The 23,047-nt window shown below is 40.2% G+C and overlaps 1 protein-coding gene across 4 annotated transcripts in view; it reads left to right on the forward strand.

Moving 5' to 3' along the window:
- EVC2 (EvC ciliary complex subunit 2) overlaps positions 1-23,047 on the forward strand; it is an 81,479-nt gene that overhangs the window by 43,306 nt on the left and 15,126 nt on the right. For 2 of the 4 annotated variants that reach the window (XR_012623026.1, XM_074822108.1), the window contains 4 exons: positions 10,450-10,609; positions 11,861-12,321; positions 15,307-15,511; positions 17,026-17,148. Coding sequence is in view for 3 of the 4 variants with exons in the window: in XM_074822108.1 (XP_074678209.1) it covers positions 10,450-10,609; positions 11,861-12,321; positions 15,307-15,511; positions 17,026-17,148 (949 nt within the window). In the remaining variant the exon portion in view is untranslated. The remainder of the gene's footprint in view (positions 1-10,449; positions 10,610-11,860; positions 12,322-15,306; positions 15,512-17,025; positions 17,149-23,047) is intronic. The other 2 variants (XM_074822110.1, XM_074822109.1) reach the window with 2 other exon arrangements.

Consider the following 23,047-nt stretch of genomic DNA (forward strand, 5'->3'; position numbering starts at 1 on the left):
CCAGTGGGAACCAGACTTATGTAAGAGTCTCAATGTCTTTATACATCCGTTATTCATGTAAATAGTCCTTAATTATGTGAAAAGTCCTACCAGTGTCCATTGCAACATGTATCAGTTAAGACCATTTGTCTGGGTTCTTTATGTGCGGATATCTGGATTTAATAAAGAAGAACAAATTTGATTCACTTATTGAATGTGTTTGTGGAGCTGGATGTACAGTCTCAAGCTGAAAAGCATTAATGTTTTCTAAAGAAAGTTGACTAAGTTTATAAATGATGTAACTGGGGAGGATCTTGACTAGCAGAGAACACCTGTCACAGCGAATATTGGGAAGTAAAGGTCATGTGAAGTAAAAAGTAGACCTGGAATGGACTGTTGTAATACACTCAATTTATTTGGATATCGTACCAGATACAGGCAGATTCAAGCACTCTATGTGAGGATAATCATAGTCAAGGTACAGAGAGAAACAGAGACTTATCAGAGACATGAATATTTAAAATTACCTGTCAATGTGGAGCACTGAGAGAGACCTCTTGGTACTACCCAGAGAACTGTGGCATATCTTAGTTTGGCATACAGAGAGGTTACTGAGGATCGTGCCAGTGCAGTAAAATACATTGGTAAGGAAAACAACCTAGCACTGCTGTTGATGATCTTGTGCATGCAGCTTTATTTGTGTATCTTAGATGTCTGTGTTGGTGTCAGTCACTGACAACATGTGGAACATGCATTAAGAGAACAAATATAAATATCAGTCTTTACATTGTAGTTTTTCTTTCATAATGTTGACTTAATTTAAAAGTAATTTAATATTAGGAAGCAGGAAGTCTGTTAAAAGCTACTGAAGATTGCATCTGTTGATATGATGATTTTTTTTTAACATGTCCTGTGTTCTGCCTCATTGCAATCATACCTTAAGTTTAGCCTCAAGATTTGTTCATCAGAGAGAGGTTCTTCCAGTATGTTTGCACTGCTTTGCCCCTTTTGCTAACATTGGGGCTCAAAGACAAAAATAAATGTATTGGCACAATTCAGACATATCTTTCACAGAGAGTTCCCTTCCACCAGTTGATGTCTCCCTTTGGAATCAGGTTATGAGAAATGTTCTGAGACTTTTCACAGGTGCTGTGGTTATGTGAAAAGCCTTCATGAGGAACTCTCACTTGTATGACCACTGCATATATAGCTTAAATCATTGCAATGAAAAACTGAGACTTCTCAAGCTGGAAAAATAGATTCCACTCATTGCTTAATGTCTGTTACTGCACCTAACAGTCATGAAACAGATCAACTATAAAACAAAAAGGAAATGTGTAGTAATCCAAGACCTTGTAGATCTCATTCCAAAAAATATTCCAAAAAAAAAAACCTCCCCAGAAAATCCAAAATTTCCAAAACCAACAAGCATCATTACCAAGATGAAAAATTAATTTTTCTGGCACTCCTCTATTAAACTTCTCAGAGGATGCAGTGTCGTAGTCCTCTGCAGACAAAGAAAACATGTCCATAGTTGGAGATGGCATTTGTAGAGAAGCAATCCCATCTGACTTTCTGGGACTAGAACTAGTTATTTTCCTGTAACTTCCCATACCTGCTGTGGCGGGAATTCCTTTCAGGCAAATGCTGGCCAAACTGATAGATTGTTACTCATTCTTTAGCTGTTCAGATTAAAAAACTCCAGATGTAGTATTTCAGATTATTTGCTAGTCTTTTTTTTTTTTTTTTTTTTCCTATGGGGAAACTGAAATATCCTCGTATAAACCCTGAGGAAGTTATAATCGATGCTAGGTAGGCTTTTAGTTCAGTTTCTAATTACAAAATAATTTGAGGAATATTTACAAATTAGAGCAGTAAAATTTTGAGCACCAAGAGAATTCTGGTCTGAATGGCTGGTACTTTAAATTTGAATCTATAGTATCCTCTTATTTTTCACTTGAGCATTGAATCTGCTTGTCTAAATATAGATACAGGTCTGTCTGTCTTAATCTATTGTGTCCAACTTTAATAGTATGTCCTAAGCTTACTCTTATAAATGAAATTTTAAAATGCAGAACTGTTTGTCTAGAGAAGAGAAACTGAGAAAAGATGTAGATTAGATACCACACATAAACAGATTCAGGGATACATAAACCAGCAGATAAATGGAGCTTAATAGGATGTTTAAAATTTATCAGATAGCAAGGCAGTTTCAAATTAACATGAAAAAGATTCTGTGTGGCCAGAAATAAAGGTTATAAGAAGCAAAATAAAACCAAACCAATTCTAGGGAGGGTTGTGAACATTTTAAATGAAATAGAGCGGCCAGTTTTCAAGCTGGGATTTCTAAAGATAGTGTTTAAATAAAATGTCCCTGTGGGTACACAGTGTCTTTGGAAATGGAGTCCGTGGACTGCAGTACCAAAACGCAGGAAGACAAGTTTTAAAATATAATCTGTAATGATAGATTTCAGGGATGTCTAGCTAGGCTTTTTGTGTTTTCCCTTAAAGAATAAATGGGCATGAGGGTGATACTTGGGGCAGTATTTATCCTGGGTTGTTCCAGCTATCCCTAGAGGCACAACGTTCTTGATGTTTTTGAACTACAACAGCTGTAACGTGTTGCATCATTCTTTTGCCAGTATCTGCTCATTCACAAGAAGTTTTCTTCTTTTGTCTCTTAAAAACTGAATCCATTTCTGCTGACTTGCTAGATAAGACCTCAAACTCCTTTATAAATTTCTCCAAAAATTTTAATTTTTATAAGACCTCTAGCATTCTTGTGAACTGTGTTTTTAAAGCAGACAAGTGATTGACATAAAAGTTCAAAGCAAAACATCTCATATTGGTCTCTTACTTACTCTTCTGAATAATCTCAATTTATATGGACCTTGCTATAAGCAAAATAATTTTCTGAACAGTGTCCTGCTGGACCTTTCAGTGAGTTGGTATTGGAAAGTGAATGCCTCCAGCAGTAGTGAATTAGTATAAAGTTTTCTAATAATCTCTTCAAACCTTTTCTGCTTGTAGCACTTTACTGTGTAGATCATTTATTGCTCTGAATTATTTACCTAGATTTTGAGCTGGGCACCAGCAAGGTGCCAGTTCAGCAGGTGAAATTCTGAAGTAGCTGAAGCAGAGTAACACAGGCACCATCTTGCAGGTTCTCTCTGTATAGTCTCTGTATAGTGTTGTGATTCAGCCTCCGTGTGCATCCAGGCTGGTACAACCTTCTTGCTTCATATCCATCTGCCTAAGTGATGCTCCCATGCCTTCTCTAGCTTTCATAAAACCATCTTCCTTTGCTGGGGTCCATCATCACTTATATAGTTCTTCATAGCATCAAATACAACTACTACTTTTAGTGCCCTCACTTCACATTTTCTTCTAAATTCATTGGCTTTCATTCATATAGGGAAGTCAAGGTCTGCCTCTGATTGACCGATGACACTGCTGCTGTTGGCCACACACTTCATCTCTGTTCCTTCCGTGGCACTCGCTGCATTTGGGAGGTTCTCCCTGTAAACATCCTTCTCGCTACTGCAGTATTCTTCTTCATTAAAATTCTCCTTGTTCAAAGACATTAAACATGTGCCTGCACATTCCTTCAGTGATTAGATTTCTGGTATGCTGAGACCAAGCAGTTTATCATATGCTCTATACTGTCTCATTATCTTTCTCTTCTCCTTTTATTTTGTGTTTCAGCTCAGAGTCTTTTGGGAACAGGACATCTTTTAATTCTAATTCTGTAATTGTTTTTATACTGTATTAATATGAAACCAGAAATGAAGGCCTCTTGCCAGGATTAAGCTTTCTAGGAATTACTGTAATACTGATTAATATAAGTAAGTTGCCATGTAAACTCCCATATCTGAGATTTCTAAATAAGTAGATTCCAAAAAAATAAATATATAGATTTTACAATACTGCATCACCATCAGTTTGAGCTGTGGATATATGTTACGGAGGCTTCCAAATAAGCAACCCACCACCAATTTAAAAAAATAAATAGATTTATTTTTTCCATAAAACCACCAGTCAGCTCTCCGTAGATTACAGATCCGGATGTCCACAAGAGGAGAACAGAATAACTTTCTGGGGTTTGACAGTAACCCGAAATACTTTACAAAGCCCCACTCCCCGGGGGTTTAACGACAACCCCAAACGAAAACTTCACTTCCTAGGGTTTAACGGGAACCCGAAACGTAAAACAAAGCCTCACACCCCAGGGGTTTAACGACAACCCCAAACGAAAACTTCACTTCGTGGGTTTAACGAGAACCCAAAACGAAAAACAAAGCTTCACAGCCTAGGGTTTAACGACAACCCAAAACGCTCTATCACTCACCTAGAAAGTGAGGGCTCTCAACCTCGAGGACCTGCTCAGGGCAGCGTCCCGACCCAAAGTACCTCGAGGAGTTTCCTTGGGCAGCGTCCTGACCCAAGGGGAGAGTCCTCTGACCGCAGCGTGCAGCTCCAGGGGACGAGCTCAAAATGGCTCCCCCAGGGGACTCCATTTATACCCAGGCCGAATCTGACCTGTAGTCAATAGCGGCTCCCATTGGTCAAAGGTCTCAGCTACCGCGAGACCCTGAAAACAAAGACAGCCAAAAGCTGCCACGTTTCAACAGCCAGGAAGCTCTGTTTTCACTGGGCGGATGCACCTGCCACAATCCACCCCGTGACTACAGTCATGATTCGGCTGGTTTCCTTGGAGTGGTGGCGCAGTCACCTCTTGCCTCCAAGGTTAAAAGGGAGCGCAGTCCGGTGAGTCTCCATGCTCATTGTGGATTGTCATCCCTAGGTAATTATACAGTCAAAATTGAAAAGGCTGATTAACCATTCTAACAAAACAAACAATCAATGCCCAATATAACAACACCAAGTCCAATCATATTCTTCTGAGGGCTGTCAATTTCACAAGACTCCTTCACCACCCCGTTGTCATCAGGATCTTGATTGTCCATATGGATCCCCACAGCCAGGCAAGATGTCGACATCATCCATTCCTCCGAGGTCCTAATAAAAACAAAACTAGGCCTCGGATCAAAACCCGGGCATCAAGTTAAAAATCAGAGATTATCCATTGGACACTAATTCGGTGGGTTTCCTCACCTTTATCTAAAGCCTCCCAGGCATATAAACCCCTAGATTTTACCAGGACCATAGACACAATGCCAACTAGGAGCAACTTCACCATGACAGGCTGGCATACATATCGCTCCACCATGCCATTGGCTTGAGGGTAATATGGTGTATAAAACACGCACTCAATACCTTCCCCTCGTGCCCAGTCTTGCAGTACTGCAGCTGTAAAATGTGACCCATTATCACTCTGAATACATTCAGAAATGGGCAAAATTGAAAACCATCCTTTTAAAACTTGGACTGTTTGGCCTCCAGTAGCTACATTAACAGCTGTAGCCATAGTTAGTCCCGATACCACCCCTACTCCCACCAAGATGTACCTTCTTCCATGAGATGGTTTTAAAGGACCAACATAATCAACTTGCCAGGTGCTCCAAAGTGCCTTACCTTCTTTAATATGTTGGGCTGGTGCTTGATTTGGATGGTTAATCTTAAGCCTCACTTGACATTGTGGACAAGCCATAAGAATTGCTTCACACATCTTCCTTGGCACAGGCCATCCCCAGGACCAACACCCACAACAGAGATCTATTTTCCCTGAGTGACCTCGCTTAATATGTAGCCACTCAACCAGCCGATCCCAATCTCCTTTGTCACTATTAACTACCCTGATTTGGGCCAAATGATCTACTTGTTGATTCCATTTTGCAGCAGGGGTTCCATCTCTTACATGGCCCTTTACCCACTCTATATACCGCCGTTCAGCCTCCTTAAATGAAGTGAAAGAAAATAACAAAGGTCTAACTGGTCCTTGTGGTCCCTTCTGAAACACGCCACAATAAGAGGCATGTTCTGCAAATCCCCACTTCACTCTCAACGGGTCCTGTGGATGTAAGGGCCCCAACTTCTGATAAGTTTTAAGTTCATCCTTTAAAACATTCAGGGCCTCTGTATGCTGTAACGTCCAGTCCCATGCTCTATCTTTCCGCGGCAAACCATATAAAGGGCAGGCAATTACTGAAGACCCTGGTATATGCTTCCTCCAATAACCCAACAGTTGCTGCAGTTCTACCTTATTACCTGGTATCTGTCCCTTCTCAATAACTGATAAAATATCATCAGATACTACAATTGCTCCAGCCACCCACCAAGCTCCTAAAAATTTAATTTCTTGTCCTACCTGTTCTTTAATATTTCCTATATACTGATATATATGAACACCCAACAGCATGTCCACCATATCAAGAAGCTTGGCCAAAGTATTATGAGCAATAGTGGGAAAATGTTTATACCCTTGTGGGAGTCGATTGAAAGCATATTGAATCCCCTCCCAGGTAAAAGCAAACTGAGGCTTATCTTCATCCCTCAGAGGAATCATAGGAAACATATCTTTAACATCTAAAGCAGCCATCCATAAATAAGCAGCTACCTGTATTGCTGCTACTACTGGTGATATATTTGGGACAGCAGCTGTTAAAGGTAGAATATTGCTATTCAATCTCCAATAATCAATTGTTAACCACCAATGCTCATCTAACTTACGGACTGGCCAAACTAGAGAATTACAAGAGAAATGTGTTCTCACTAGGGGACATTTTTCTATTGCCCCCATCACACCTACTATATTTGTAAATTTCCTTGATGGTTTAAATCCTAACTCAGTGACTTGTCTATTTAAAACACTAACTCGAGCCCCTATGTCAATTGAAAACTCCAAACTTATCCGTTTAGGACCCACAGGAATATATATATAAGGTTCCTTATCAGCGGACCATTGGCAGGAATTCACCGTGCGGAGTGGGCGGCCCGATCCCCAAACCGCAGCTACTAGTTTTTTTAACTCTCTCAACTCCCCCCTCGATGCCACAAAAGGGTTAATTTTCCCTTCCTGAGGGAGTAGAGTTACCTGTGTTTCCCTTTGTTTTCGAGTTTTCCCCTCCAGCAATTCCACCAACTTTAAGATATTATCAGTAGACCGCCCATGCAACCTGGCCCGGGGCACCCCCAGTGCCAGCGCCTTCTGCCAAAGATCATTCCTTCCTGACTCATAAAATCGGCCTAACTTATCTCGGGGCAATTCAAACTCTCTACGAGCAGGCTGTTCAGCGGGGGAAGCTGTTCGACTAACTTGTCGAACCCTCCGATTTTCACCCCCACCCCCACTCAAATCAATCCAGCCCATCTCTCTAAGGGACTGGATATGTGTCTTTAAGGCATCCGGGAGCCCTCTGATGAGAGGTTTAAGGTGGCTGGGATCCACCGGCGCCGCAAGCGGAATTCCACACCGCCCCCTCTTATCCATCGCCTGAATGCCAGCCGCCTTTTGTACTCCTTCTGCCAGCTCCACTGCTGCAAAGTAGTCCTGCGCCTGAGTCAAGCAAGCACCTAATATGGCGCACATTTTTCCTTCATTTCTGCTTATCCACCAACTTCCCCGGCTCTGTTTCAACTTTCTCACAACTTCTACCGGGTCAAGCCGCCTCTCTTTTGCCCACTGTATCTCTAAAGGGGAAGGGGCACAGCTATATTTCTGTAACAACTCCTCTATTGACATCCTGCCGACTACGCCAATTGTTACGGAGGCTTCCAAATAAGCAACCCACCACCAATTTAAAAAAAATAAATAGATTTATTTTTTCCATAAAACCACCAGTCAGCTCTCCGTAGATTACAGATCCGGATGTCCACAAGAGGAGAACAGAATAACTTTCTGGGGTTTGACAGTAACCCGAAATACTTTACAAAGCCCCACTCCCCGGGGGTTTAACGACAACCCCAAACGAAAACTTCACTTCCTAGGGTTTAACGGGAACCCGAAACGTAAAACAAAGCCTCACACCCCAGGGGTTTAACGACAACCCCAAACGAAAACTTCACTTCGTGGGTTTAACGAGAACCCAAAACGAACAACAAAGCTTCACAGCCTAGGGGTTTAACGGGAACCCCAAACGTAAACTTCACTTCGTGGGTTTAACGAGAACCCAAAACGAAAAACAAAGCTTCACAGCCTAGGGTTTAACGACAACCCAAAACGCTCTATCACTCACCTAGAAAGTGAGGGCTCTCAACCTCGAGGACCTGCTCAGGGCAGCGTCCCGACCCAAAGTACCTCGAGGAGTTTCCTTGGGCAGCGTCCTGACCCAAGGGGAGAGTCCTCTGACCGCAGCGTGCAGCTCCAGGGGACGAGCTCAAAATGGCTCCCCCAGGGGACTCCATTTATACCCAGGCCGAATCTGACCTGTAGTCAATAGCGGCTCCCATTGGTCAAAGGTCTCAGCTACCGCGAGACCCTGAAAACAAAGACAGCCAAAAGCTGCCACGTTTCAACAGCCAGGAAGCTCTGTTTTCACTGGGCGGATGCACCTGCCACAATATACTGGATCTCTAAGTAAATCAACAACTTCAAACTGAAATAATGTAGACTTCTTTTTTTTCTTTTATTCCTAAGAATAGGTAGGTATATATCATCTTCCAGTCATTCTGTGTTGCTTGGCTTTTTCTGTATCTTTCATTTGCTGGATGGTTCCAGCACATCAGTCTTCTGCAGCTCCTTTTCACTGCTCTGGACGGGGATTTTAATTGGATGCAGAAAGCCTGAGTTTATTTCCTCAGTACAAGGCAGGATGAAGGTGTTAAAAATAATATCTTGGTTATTATCTTGCCTCACTTCCTCACCATAATAATCTACCTTTTATTTGCTAATCTTTTGCCTTATGTTTGATCAAAAAGGGGCGCAACACTTAGAGTTACCAAATATGGGTAGGAAATTTGGTGCTGTTGGTTTGGGGTTTTTTTAACACAACACTGAAATTTAACGTTGATTGCTTTCAAGACAAAAATGACTTGGCTCAGAGATCCAGGAATGATGCTTGGTGGATTGCTCTCAAGGTACTGAGAGGTATTTTAATCCTCTTTACAGAAGATTAAAGAAGTACAGTAGATAGACATTGGAAAAGCTCTGCAAAAGGAGGCTTTCTCTGGTTGACGTAACTGTGTGATAAAGCAGATCTGAGTTCCCAGTTCATTGGTTATGTAGGAGATGATGTTTCATGGCTTGCTCAGATACTTGAGCACTATGCTTGGATGCTTGAGCAGTAATTGGAGAGGTGTAAATTGTGCAATCTGGCTACCATGGTTACAGTGCAGTGGCTGCAAACAAGCTAATATGTTAATCTTCTATTTTATTTCTTTTAGTTTTTATTTAGAATTAAGCTGTTACACTAGCAACAAGTCCTGATAAACCAGAATGAAAGACTGTCCTTTCTGGAGGAGCTTGCAACATTTAGCTGCTATTCCAGTTTATTAATTGGGCCAGGTATCATGTTGGAACAGGTCCTTGGAAGACCTGATTTATCTGAATCCAGGCTCTGTGTGTAATGTTCACATCTTCTGAAAAATGGGGATTTGAAAAATAAACCAGAAAGTGTTTGGGCAACATCTGGGTTCAGGTCAGGAATTGGTGCTTTCTACTCAAATTTCCATGTTGACTTTTTCAACCCCACATTTTGGAAGTCCACTGTGTTTAGTATTAGAAATTATAACTCATGAATGTCCAACAGTGTGGTCTGAATTAAGATGTCCTTTTATTCTTCCCCTGTCTGAGAAAGATTTGGGGAATTTCTGGTGTAAATATAATAGCAGGTAATTTTTGAAATTCAATTTGAGTTTGTAGAGAGGGAGGTTTTTCTAACTGTTGCATGGTTGGGATCTTGCTTACTCTGAAATTAAATACTGTAGCAACTGGAGGTAGAACATAGTCTTAAGCTTCCATTTGAAAGCACTGTCTGCTTAAGACTGAGAATCTGATCTGTTAGATTATTGTATTTCACTGTTAATTTAAAATCTTTATAATTTTTCTGATTATGTAAATGTAATAGGAAATCTGAATATAAATCTTTTCATGGATATGATTGCTTTGTATCTTTAAAATAATTTTTAGTTTTAACTTGATTATATTACATCCTTTAAAGAGAAAATTGTTTCTAATGAGGAGAAGGAGTTGTAAAAGACACCTAGAATTGCATTCCAGGAGCATTAAATGAAAAATGTAAATATTATGAATAATATATAAGGTTTAAAATGTCTCATTTGAATATCATTTACATTTCTGACTGATATATAATTGGTTTTTCATTTGCTTTCCCTTCCTTCCTTCTTCCCGTTCCTTCTTTATACACCTCCACTCTATCTTCACAAACTGCCTCAATTCTACACTCATCTCTGAGATTATCTTTCTGTTATCCACTGATCCCCCCAAGTATCACTGGAAAGAAACAAAGATCATTCTGTGTGTCTACTTTGAGCTTTATGGTACTAATTGCCTCCAATATCCTTTTGCTCTTAAGAATTTGGGATAACAGACTTCAAACACTGTTATTACAGAGCAGGTCATCTACCTGAAAGTCATTTGGGAGTGCTCATGGACCGAGCTGAGGCTGAAATTAATTCTGTTAAACAGAAATTCGATCATGATTTAAAACAAGAAAAGCAAAAGCTTCGCCAGAAACTCATTACCAAGCGAAGGCGGGAAATGCTACAAAAGGTAATTATTTTCAGTATATTTATTTTCACATGAGTTAAAAGTGGAGTGAATTGAAAAATAAAGTGTGGTTCTTAGGATGGGGTCAGTGCTGCCAGGAGCATGGATAAAAATAAGCGTCTGTTGTTTTTAACTGTGTACTGCCATGTGCTGTATTAATTGTGCAGTAATTAATAGCTCTTCTTTTAGAAAAACCTGCACAAAAGTAATATAACTGGAGAAACTTAGTCTAACCTGTCCAAGGGGGTTATGACAAGCCTCTGTAATATGTGGACGAGCAAAAGCCAACTGACATTCTGGAGTCGGTGAGGGGGATAGCACAGATTTGCAACAGTCGTCATTTTCTATGGGTTTCCTGGATATGTGAGTTGAGTGACCTCTACAGCATAGTTAAAATTCAGCTACAAACCAAAACTATTTAAGAGATGGTGTACCTATGGCTACTTGTGGTAGGACTCATGTCATCTAACCTTAGCCATCTAAAAATTAAGGCTAACTCCAAGAGCTCCAAATCATCTCATAATGGAAGATGACTTGCAGGCAATCCAAGATAAAGGAAAGGGAGTTATTATCCAAAGGTCCCTATCTTTCTCTGCCTAAAGAATGTAGAAAAAACTATCTTGGATTAGGTGATACTTCTTTAAATGACTGAAGTTAGGTGAGACTAATTTTACCTGTTGCAGGATATCTGTTTCAGTGTTTTCTGCTGTTTAACAGATATCAGTCCAAGGAGAGACAGCAGGTATAACGATGGAGGCTTCATTTGTTGTATTTATTCTCAGTATAGGTAGCTTTGGTTTAGCTTTCCAATGAAATTGCTGCATGCTGTAAGATGGGGAAAATAAAAAAAACCTAGCCTTTTTTTCCCCTCTCTCTCTTCCTTGGTATTTGATCCAGATTCACTTCTGGAATGCTGCCAGATCACTACAGTTCAGCTGCTTGGGATTACGTCAAACCACAAGATCACGCATTTGTTTAGGTGTTAGCCCTTCTATCTAGCAACAACCCAGATTATCACAGGCCTGTGTTAGCCCTCCTATCTAACAATAATCTGAATTATCACAGGCCTGCTAGATGCACACAAAGCCTTCATGTTGAGGACTAGGTATGTCTCTGGACACTGAAAAACAGTTTTGAGAACACTGAAAAATAAAAGTATGAAATCTTGTGTTGCTATGAAATACATATTTAAAGAGCTAGAATTTGAGAAGTTCCTTCTCTTAACCTTGTTCCTTCTTTTGCCAAATGAATCAGCAGAAAGAACATCGGAAGGAGCAGCTGTCACTTGGAGACCCCTTCAGAACTTCTAAGGAGGTCACTCACTACCTGAGACACTGGAAAAATCTTCTGAGTGAGCACACCATTGAATTTGAAGAACTTAGTGAAAAGCTTGACAATGAGGCCAGCGAAGAGCTGAAAGAGCTTCTATTTAGTCTAACAGAGAAAACTGTTGAAGAGCTTAAACGTGTTCAGTGTGGAGTATTTGTGCAAGAACTGGTAAAGCTCAGTGTGCCAAAGATGTTCCTGCTGGAAGCTGTGGAGGAACATAAAAAAGAGATGGTTGTTAAACATGAACAGCTTGAAAGGGAAGAGTGTGAGAAGAGTATGGCCGCTGAAGAGCTGCTTCAGCTCACCAGGCAGAAGCTGAGCCAAGAACTGGAAACGAACCTTTTGGAACAAAAGAAATTAAGGAGCTGGGAACAATCAGTATTCATGCAAGTATCTCTGTGTACCTTTTTCGTAGTTATTTTTGCAAATAGAGATGAACTAGGAGTTTTCACACCTGTCTGGTATAATTCCTAATTATAAGTTCCCTGTCATGCACTTGGGAGTTAATTTTTCACAAGCGCTCAGCCCCTGCAGCGCTGACGGGTGAGCCGGCACTCCTAGTGCGGCGGTAGAAATCCTGGGAAATGGTGGCTTTGAAACCAAAAAGGTGAAATGTTTCTGTACTTCTGTTCAGACCGTGTCAGGTTTCACTTGCACATCTTTCATTATTATTTTCAGTCTGTTCTCAGAGGTCCAGCAATTTGGAAATGTCATTTAGTATGTCAGCCATAATTAGCCCCGAATTCAATTTCAATATATTTCTTCCAGCCACAAGTCAAGCCTTACTCATCAGGTGCTCATTTTAAGCTCTGCCACAGTATTTCCCCGTATTTCATAAATGCACAGCGCAGCAGTCTACCTCTCCAGCTCGTGGGCTCCGCACATCAGGCTTGGCCAATCTGACCTGCTGACAAAGTGCCCCTGGCACCAAGCCCCCAGCCAGAGAGGTGTCATGTCACGGGCTATTTTACAGAGAGGTTTGCCGGCCCTGGGTGCACCTTATGGCCATTGCTGCCTGCTACAATGTGACTCTGGGGAGGTGGGAAGGCAAGTGGTGGCCTTGTCACCATTGAGAAACCTTGCTCAGGGGGAGGCCATGACTGCAGCTGAGAGTTGGCATGTGTGGTGCCTCTCAGACTGGACAACAAGGTCCCCGAGAGATTTGCTCTGTTCATTAGCACTTCTTCGTAGCTTTCAAGTGCATTTATGACTAGTTGTTGTATTATCTGAATATTTACACTGCTACATTTCCTATAGTGTCCATTTAGTAACAGACATTGTTAGAGACATGGGAACATAAAATTGTCTGCTGTCAAAATTGCAGCTTTAGGGGAAGCAGCTGGAACAGGCAAACCTGTATTGGTCTGTCTGCCCCTGCAGCAAACGTAGAAGGCATGAGAAATTGAACAGAAGGGGGGAAAAAACCCCCAACCGTTAGTTAAGGTTTCTCCTTCATACCTCTTCCTTACAGCAAAATAGATGTGCCTGGACGGTTTTGTCCAGACAGCATCTTTGTAAGTTTGCCTGATGCACAGTGTCAAACCATATAAAAGAAATCTGAAAAGAAACCTTGTCTATTGCATGTTTGCTTTGTTAAAAAAAAAAAAAAAATCGATTCATCTTGTTTTCATTCTAATTTTAAGGCCTTTGTATTTTATTCAGCTTTTCAAATACTTTTCTATTAGCCATTTCATTGTCTTATTGTCTCTTACTTACATTGCTGAGTGCAGACCTACACGAGCAGGGAAGTAGATTGTATGACCCAGCAGGTCTTTCACGATTCCATGATAATTTTGTTCCAGCCTGCAGTGTCTCCTGTTGTATTTGTTAAACGCTATCTTTATTTACAGCAACAATAAGCTGTTTGGTTTTTCTGGTAAAATACTGGAAAATACATACAAAACATGAAGCACTTGCACAACTGTCCTATCAAAAGCCTCTTAAAATCTGTCACTGTCTTTATGTTCAGTCCACTGTATGTCAGTTTGGATATTTTGATGACAGATGCCAGCTCTCATGTTTATGTTCTCATCCACTATCTGGTTTTCACAAAGAATTATTCTGAATGATAGCTTTTCATTTTTGTTGCTTATCAAAGGGACCATGAGTTAGTCCAAAATATTTATGAAGATCATTAATGCTTAAAGTCCTTTTTAAACATGGACAGGACAAAACTGTGATATGCTGTATTTTCTTTTATATCTCTGTCTCTATATCTGTATATCTAGATATAGGATATGGATTTTCTTCTGAAAGTCTAAGACAAGATGAGAAACAGTTAAGTATACTGTAAATGCTTGCTTGGAGTACTGTTGCCTTTAAGTAATTTTTTGAAGAGAAAAACTTTGCATATTAAAAAAGTTTTAATTTAGGATTTAGCTGTACTTTGAATCAGTAAACAGAAATAAGGATTTCTAAACTCAGAAATAGTCTAATGAAATGATGAGGCCTGTGATATATTGAATAAAAGCATCAGTCCTAATGGAACATACAGTATAATATATTTTTAAAAGAAAACTACTCTCTTAAAAATACACTGTTCAAGCTTTAAATACAAATACATTTTTGGGGAAATAGAGACAATTTCCCAGCAAAAAAATTATGCTATTTTTTAATGAAATACACTTAAGGAGATATTTCAGTCACGAGATGATGAATATAGTCCAAGGTTAGTCACAACTGGAAGATTAATTTAGGCTTTAGCATGCTTTATTTTTAAGTCAACTTCGGCTTGACCTGAGGATCAGTTCCCCAGACTTCTGTGTTGAGAACCTTCCTTCTACAAAATGGGAACTTTGAGTGATTCACATTGCTGATAAAATATATTCACTGTTGTTCAGACTGCTAAAAGCTTTTTTACAAAAACCAGCTCAAACCCTTGTGACTTGGTGATGGGAGGGATGACATATATGAGTTTATTATAAAGAGATACTTTTTTATTTTATTTTATTTTGCCTCTCAGTAGCTGTGACTCCTAAGTGCTGGGGAGCAGCACAGGGAGGCTTTTTGGGAAGCTTTTATCTCAATTTCAGCCTGAAGTTCAGGCTTTGTATTGTCTGAAGAAGTGGAAGGATTCTGAGCATGGGAAATGTGCTAAAATTATTTTTATTTTTACTTTTTTAAATATTCAAAAACTGTTTCCCCTTGAAAATGAAGTTTTGCAATCCAGGAAGATCTGTATGCAGAACTTAAAGTATCCTCAAGGATATTTTGAACATGCTTAGCAGCTCACTCCTATGTGTGGAATCATTAACTGATGTATGAATAAAACAAAAAAGGATCATCATTGTCATGTAAAGTATTTGTGTGCATCTCTCTTACATTTTATGCAATATTGACTGAACAGCAAATGGCTTTTGTTTTTTTAACAGGCGGGTTCTAAGTTTACCCCTCTCGCTATCGGAAGAGGAATTGCTTAGAATGAGGCAAGAGTTGCACTGCTGCTTCTCTCAGCTGGACAGCAGCTTGGCTTGGCCCAAGATAAGATCCAGAACCTTGCTTCAGGCTTTCGAAGTGGAGCAGAGGGATGCAGAAATGCTGAAAGTTGATCAGAATTTAACAATGATCAATAAAAAGGTGGGAACAATGTGGGATCGGTGTGGGGATGTGCAAGGGGTTCACAGGTGTATCCAACGGTTGTCAGCCTCTGCTGCAGATATGTGTTCACAGCTTCTTAAAGGTGTGACAGCAGTGCACACTTCTGTCTTTGTTGATCAGTGCACCCTAAAGATAATTGTTTGGGCACCAGTTGGCTAAGTATGGGTTTTTTTCACATACACCTGCGTATTTCTGCTGCTTGCATGTCCTCCAGCTTTCCCAAGAAGAAGACATAGTTACAAAGAAGCAGATAGGTGGCCAAAAGGGGCTGCACCTCTGAGAAGAGTCCACTAAAATGCAAAAAATTTGAGTGGTGCTGAGCCTGGCTCTGAATATTGGGGATGAGTTGGGTCCTTTACAGCCCAGACTGAGATTCTTCTGGCAGCCCCTACACATTACTCTATTTGACACTAAATCAAGAAGAGATTTAGAGAGCTTCTGTAGGGGAATGTTCTACATTGTCTTGTCCATTTGGGAAAGCAAAGTTCCTGAATTAGCTGGTCTTTCTTGGCAAGAATTTGGGCTTAATTTCTGTTTCTTGTTTCCAAAAGAATTGGGCATATACAGAGGGTTGGGTTTCACTGGGTTTTTTTCAAATCTAAATCTATAGAAAATGAGGCATACTCACTCAAAGTTAGAGAAACATACCCATCTGTCTCTCAAATCTATCACTTTTTTTGAAGAACTGTGTGAGGGTTATTTAATTCCTTCAACAAAATCTAAAACCTGTGGAATTGTAAATTATTTCTAGCTTTTAAATAGGAGAGGGGAAAAAAAAGTTTCTTGTACAAATTTTATCTGATACCGTCATAAAAAGGAGGACTTTCCCTTGCTTTGTTTTGGTTCAGTTATGTTTTCTAAATGTGTAAACTAACTTGGGTTAATTGTACTAGGAATTAGCTTAGTTCAAAACCTTAATAATTGCTAAAGTACTGAAGAAGGGAAATGACTTTGCAAAGCCTTATAGCTGAACAGATGTTATCATTTCCCCAAGAGTACGTTATACTTAGTTGATATTCTTTTAAAGAAATATAAAGGTCAAGAATAATTTGATTACATGGAACGGTGCCCCTTAATACTACCATGGTTCATTTGTCATTCATATACTGTGTCTTGAAAACAATGTAGTTCTTAAATTAATATTCTTTGTTCATTTTTAACCATGCTGAGGAGACAATGTATCAGTTAAAATCTTCTCTTATCACTACAAAAGCTTGTTTAAAATCAAATTTATCTGCTAGCAGTTTTCATGGAAAGGATGAATATATAATTCTACTTGAAAGAAATTAAAGAAGAAATTTGCAACTTTGAACATCTGAAAGGAATCTTCTGAATGAATAGGCAGCAACTTCATTTCAGAAATATTTTCTCAGTGAAAGTTGTGCTTGTGAAATATTTCATTAATTGGTGATCTTCTAATAATAGCAAGTAATAATGTTAGCATCCTCATATACCTCTTACAAATAAAGTATTCTGTGCTCATATTCTTACAGCAGCACTCTAAAATGAAAAAAACAGGATCCAGGAATAGAAATAAGATAGATATTCTGAAGAAATCTTTACAGGACAAAATTTTCATTTATGAAGACTCAGTGAAAGATGAAAATTTTAATAAGGTAAGTGCAGACTTTTTCTGTACTGAGGTCAAAACCTAGACCTTGAGTAATTAAAGAATTACTGTTTTCTATTAATGTGAATAAGAACCAGATTAAAAAGGCATATTGTCAAGATATTGTATTTCAGGCTTAATAGTTTTGGCTTTGTTTTACTGTTCGCACCTTATTTGCAGAACTGATTTCATGTCTTACCCTTTTTTCTTCTAGTGTTTCTGGGGCTTGGTGTATGCATGATTGCAAGACTCCCCTAGATCCTGTGGTTTTCTTAGTAAGGCTTTCAAAACATGGAAGGTGCTTCACTGCATAATTCAGTTGAGCAAGATTTATTTCTTGGAACTTTTCTAATGCTACTGAAAACCCAGAAATGGGTTCTTAGATCCAAAAACTTCTTGGGTAGGGGCTGAGTTTATTTGTATAGAGCATATTGAAAGGGTGCTTTGATTCTAGTGGGTGTCGTTTAAAAGGCTCACAGCCTCAGTCTAAAGTTAATCCTTAAGGATTGAGTGGGGCCAATGTCAATAAGAAATTTTGGAGGCTTTTCCCTTCTCTGTCAGCAGATGTTCCATGAGGTCTTGTTTGTGTTCTTTAACCTTTCTCTTCTTCTCTTTCCACTTGTAAAATATGGGTAATACTACTTTTGTATATCAGAGGAACAATACACTGATAACTCCTTTAGACATAGGTGGTGCATGGCTGTAGGAACTATAAGAGACAAACAAGTGCCACTGGTAGTTAAAATTGGTAGATAAAATATAGTTTAACAAATAATAGGTTGCAGATGGTAAAAACAGTTTCATGTAGTTGAGCACACAATCATAGAATGGTTTGGGTTAGAAGGGACCTTAAAGATCATCTAGTTCCAACCCCCCTGCCATGGGCAGGGACACCTTCCACTAGACCAGGTTGCTCAAAGCTCCGTCCAACCTGGCCTTGAACTCTGCCAGGGAGGGGGCAGCCACAGCTTCTCTGGGCAACATGTTCCAGTGCCTCACTACCCTCACAGTAAAGAATTTCTTCCTCAGATCTAATCTAAATCTGCCCTCTTTCAGTTTAAAACCATTACCCCTCATCACTACACTCCCTGATCAATAGTCCCTCCCCATCTTTCCTGTAGGTCCCCTTTAAGTACTGGAAGGCCACTATAAGGTCTCCCCAGAGCCTTCTCTTCTTCAGGCTGAACAACCCCAAGTCTCTCAGCCTGTCCTCATAAGGGAGGTGTTCCACCCCCCTGATCATCTTTGTGGCCCTGCTCTGGACCCTCTCCAACAGGTCCATGTCCTTCTTATGCTGGGGATCCCAGAGCTGAACACAGTATTCCAGGTGGAGAGTGAAATAGAGGGGGAGAATCACCTCCCTCAACCTGCTGGCCACGCTTGTCTTGATGTATCCCAGGATACAGTTGGCTTTCTGGGCTGTGAGCGCACATTGCTGGCTCATAGTCAGTTTTCCATCCACTAACACCCCCAAGTCCTTCTTCACAGGGCTGCTCTCAATCCACTCATCGCCCAGCCTGTATTTGTGCGTGGGATTGCCTTGGCCCGTGTGCAGGACCTTGCACTTGGCCTTGTTGAACTTCATGAGGTTTGCACAGGCCCACCTCTCAAGCCTGTCCAGGTCCCTCTGGATGTCATCCCTTCCCTCCAGCATGTTGACCGCACCACACAGCTTGGTATCATCAGCAAACTCACTCCCACTGTACACGTCGCCAACAAAGATGTTAAACAGCACAGTCCCAGTACCGACCCCTCATAAACGCCACTCGTCACTGCTCTCCACTTGGACATTGAGCCATTCACTGGAACTCTTTGAGTGTGACCATCCAGCCAGTTCCTTATCCACCGAGTGGTCCATCTGTCAAATCCATGTCTCTCCAATTCAGAGACAAGGATGTCGTGCAGGACAGTGTCAAATGCTTTGCAGAAGTCCAGGTAGATGAGGTCAGTTGCTCTACCCTTATCCACCAGTGCTGTAATCCTGTCGTAGAAGTCCAGCAAATTCATCAGGCACAATTTGCCCTTAATGAAGCCATGCTGGCTGTCACCAGTGACCTCCTCATTTTCCATGTGCCCCAGCATATTTCCAGGAGGATCTGCTCCATGATCTTGCCAGGCACAGAGGTGAGACTGACTGGCCTGTGGTTCCCTGGGTCTTCCTTTTTTCTCTTTTTAAAAATGGGGGTTATGTTTCCCATTTTCCAGTCAGCAGGAACTTCACTGGACTGCCACGATTTCTCAAATATGATCGATAGTGGCTTAGCCATATCCCAGGTAACCAAGTCACCCATTTTCTTCTGGAGAGGGCCCACATTTTCTCTAGTCTTCCTGCCTATAGAAGCTTTTCTTGTTGCCCTTGACGTCCCTGGCCAGATTTAATCCTATCAGGGCTTTGGCTTTCCTAACCTGATCCCTGGACAGTTTCTCTGTATTCCTCCCAGGCTGTCTGCCCTTGCTTCCACCCTCTGTAGGCCTCCTTTTTGTTTGAGCTTTTCCCAGGAGCTCCTTGTTCATCCGTGCAGGCTTCCTGGTGTTCTTACCTGACTTCCTCTTTGTTGGGATGCATCTCTCCTGACTTGGAGGAGGTGATCCTTAAACATGAACCAGCTTTCTTGGGCCCCTCTTCCCTCCAGGGCTTTATCCCATGGTACTCTGCCAAGCAGATCCCTGAAGAGGCCAAAGTCTGCTCTCTTGAGGTCCAGGGTAGCAAGCTTGCTGTGTGCCCTTCTCATGGCTGTAAGGATCTTGAACTCCACCATTTCCTGGTCACTGCAGCCCAAGGCTGCCCTTGAGCTTCACATTCCCCACCAGCCCCTCCTTGTTGGTGAGAACAAGGTCCAGCATAGCAGCTCTTCTCGTTGGCTTCTCTATCACTTGGAGAGGAAGTTCAGAGGTCTCACTTTGAAATCTTTCAAAGTGAGAGCAGATGCTTGGACAGGAATGGAAGAAATGGGCAAGTGTGTTCCGGGACTCTTTAATAATTTAATAACTCTCATCTAAGAATGCCTCTAATCCTTTACTGTAGGCTTTTATACTTCTGGCTTCAATACCTAATGCCCCGACCCACAAAATTTAGATTTTTTTTTTTTTTTTTGTACTGTTACTTGAAAGTACAATGGAGTATGGGCTCAGCTCTTATGTTACAAAAAGTACTGAATACTTGTTTGATGTGAATATTGCCTTATATTTTTGTTAGAGTCTTGTTTTAAAATTGGGAAGTTAGCTTCTCTAAGCCTCATTGTTTCAGTTTATATGCACCATCTGGCATACCTGTTGTTCTGATTTTATGGCTGCACATTAGTTACAAAAAGCCAAATGCTTTGGGCTAAGGAAGCTAAACTATTGTTAAGGAAAATTGTTAGTTCTCACATTATCATTAGAAGACAGAAATATGGTAATAAGCCTTATGTTGATCACAGAAAGAGTTTGTTTCTTTTGCCTGTTGCAATCTGTTACCTCGTTCCTAATTTAGAATCTTACACTTCTAAATTTTGCATTAATGTGAATACTTCTATCACCTAACTCAAAATTAACCATCTGAAGTTGCACAGCCAATTCAAGGCAAGGGAGGTCTGCTGTGCTTCTCCTGCCTTCACTGCTGCTGCTCTCCTGCAGATGTCACATGGTGTCGTGGGTTCTGTCTTGCTACAGGATGGCTGTAAAATGGTTTCCAGCTAATGCTTATGAAAGCAGCAGCGGGATGTGTTTTGTAATACTGTAAAACAGGCATGACAGGGAACACCACACATAGAGAGGAGGTAGTGAGTTGCGAGGCCACGGCAAGAAGTTTGAAGCCTAGTCTTGGAACACCTGAGAGTATCATTGACCTTGGTCTGAAAATCTTCAAAAGCAGACTATATCTACTATTTTTGTGTTTCAGAGCTGTTTTGAACTGTCTTTTGCATGAGGAAGTTGCTGTTTCTTTCTGAAATAGCAATTAACTATCTCAGAAGAAATACAGTGGTAAAAATACTGACGTTCTTTAGTCTGTGCTCCCTGCAGGGCTTAAAAAAAAAAAAAAAAAAATGAGACTTGTATGAGAAATGTCTTTGGGATAGCAGGTAATCAAGTACATTTTCAGATTATTCCCTTTATTTGTAATATTTAGGACCGATACAAGGCAAGTTAGCAATTAGTCAGAACCAAATATGGAATTTGGAAGTCAGTGCTTCCAAGCAATGGACTAATCATAGTGCATTTACAGCAGTGGCAGTTTTTTGTGTAGTTTGGATGTTTCAGGTGGAATCAGCAGCAAACGTTCAGACCTACGGGAGTTGATTCATCATAACTAAAGTAGTTTGACACTCTAGTAGTGTTTTGTCAAACAGTACAATGTCAAGCAGTATTATAACTAGTTTATAATTTAATTTGTAATCAGTATTTGATACACCTTCTACTGAAGTCACTTTTTATGTCATACTGAAGTCAGGTCTACTTACAAGCTTTGATTTTCACAAATGCATTTCTGTTTGCAGAGCTGTGATTTCAGAGCTGACAAGAGGCAGAAAGAAACTCAGGTGGCTAGGGGTAGATAGTAGTACCAGTTGAGTAATGCAACATTTTTCTTGGTTAAGAACAGTTAATTTACTGTATAATGTTGAGTAGATGCTAAATGATAAAGCTGAACATCATTCCCATGTGTTTGAGCATGCTTAACATATGGCTTTGTACTTAGTAATATGCAAATAGTGTCTAGTTTTGCAGTTTGGACCATAAATCATGATTCATAGAATATAGTGAACCTATTAAATAAACCTCCTGTTATTTGAAGTGGTTGACAAAAGTATGTCTTTCTGTCATCAGTGTCATCTCTTTTGCCTTTTAATTCAGCTGCAATTAAAATATACGTTCTAGTGTCTCCTTATAAGAACTTGAGTTGTCAAACTGCATTTCCATCCTTATTCATTATTCATTTTAATGGCTTCAGACTTACACTAAAGGTGATCACTCATTTACTCATTCATCTATTATTTATCCATCCCCAGATTTCATATATGTATAATTCATGTAAAATCTTTGTGTCTGAAACTGAGCCTTCTGTGAAGAAAGAAACAAGCTTTAAATTCAGTTGTGTGCACACACCTGTCAAAACATTTCTGTGTAATTTTTTTTAATCTGCATTTTTAAAGGTTTATAGCACATCCTTTTCCTAAACTGCAAAGGCAGCCTTCAGGTGTTACTTACTAATTTTGTGTCATATAAAACAAATCGTACCTCAAGCATATGTTTTCCCCTTTTTTGAAATTGTAAAAATGTGTGTATTCTGGCAGGCATTATCTTAGACATGTAAATAAAAGCTGGAAAAAAAGAATGACCAGCTCCTCAGTGTGTGTACGTTGATATAACTTATTCAAGCTAGTAGTGTTGTAAAGTTAAGAAGCTGCCCTAATACAGGGCATTAGTTTGTTTGAAAATGGACCTATTTACTTCTAGTCATGTAGGACTGCCTGAATTATTTTTTTTTTCTGTTCCTTGAATAGGTGCTATTGTAATGAAAATCATAATATAAGTCATTTAGTCTCTTGCCACAAAAACATTGGTTGTTCTCATCTATCTTAATGTTCCTGCTTTTAAGTAAACTCAAAACTCGACGTTGTCAAAGTTTTTAAAGGTGACTTGTAGCATTTGTTTTCCAAACTGGTTCATTTCTAACAGGAATTGCCCCTTAAAGTGGTGTCTGCTATAGCAATGCATCTCCCTGAACACCTTGCTAGATAGCAGCTGTTGTTAGTGAAGTATGAAGTGGCTGGCTGAATTGAATATAAATTCCTTGCCCTCCTTTAATGTTTTACTGTTAAGGACTCACTTCTATTCCATCCTCTCTTTTAAGAGTCACCTAAGAATGCGACAACTTTCACTGCCGAAAAGAGGGGTGGGGGCAAGTCAATGAAAACTTCACAACTGAG

Source organism: Strix aluco, chromosome 4 (assembly GCF_031877795.1).
Source record: "Strix aluco isolate bStrAlu1 chromosome 4, bStrAlu1.hap1, whole genome shotgun sequence".
NCBI classification, from domain to species: domain Eukaryota; kingdom Metazoa; phylum Chordata; class Aves; order Strigiformes; family Strigidae; genus Strix; species Strix aluco.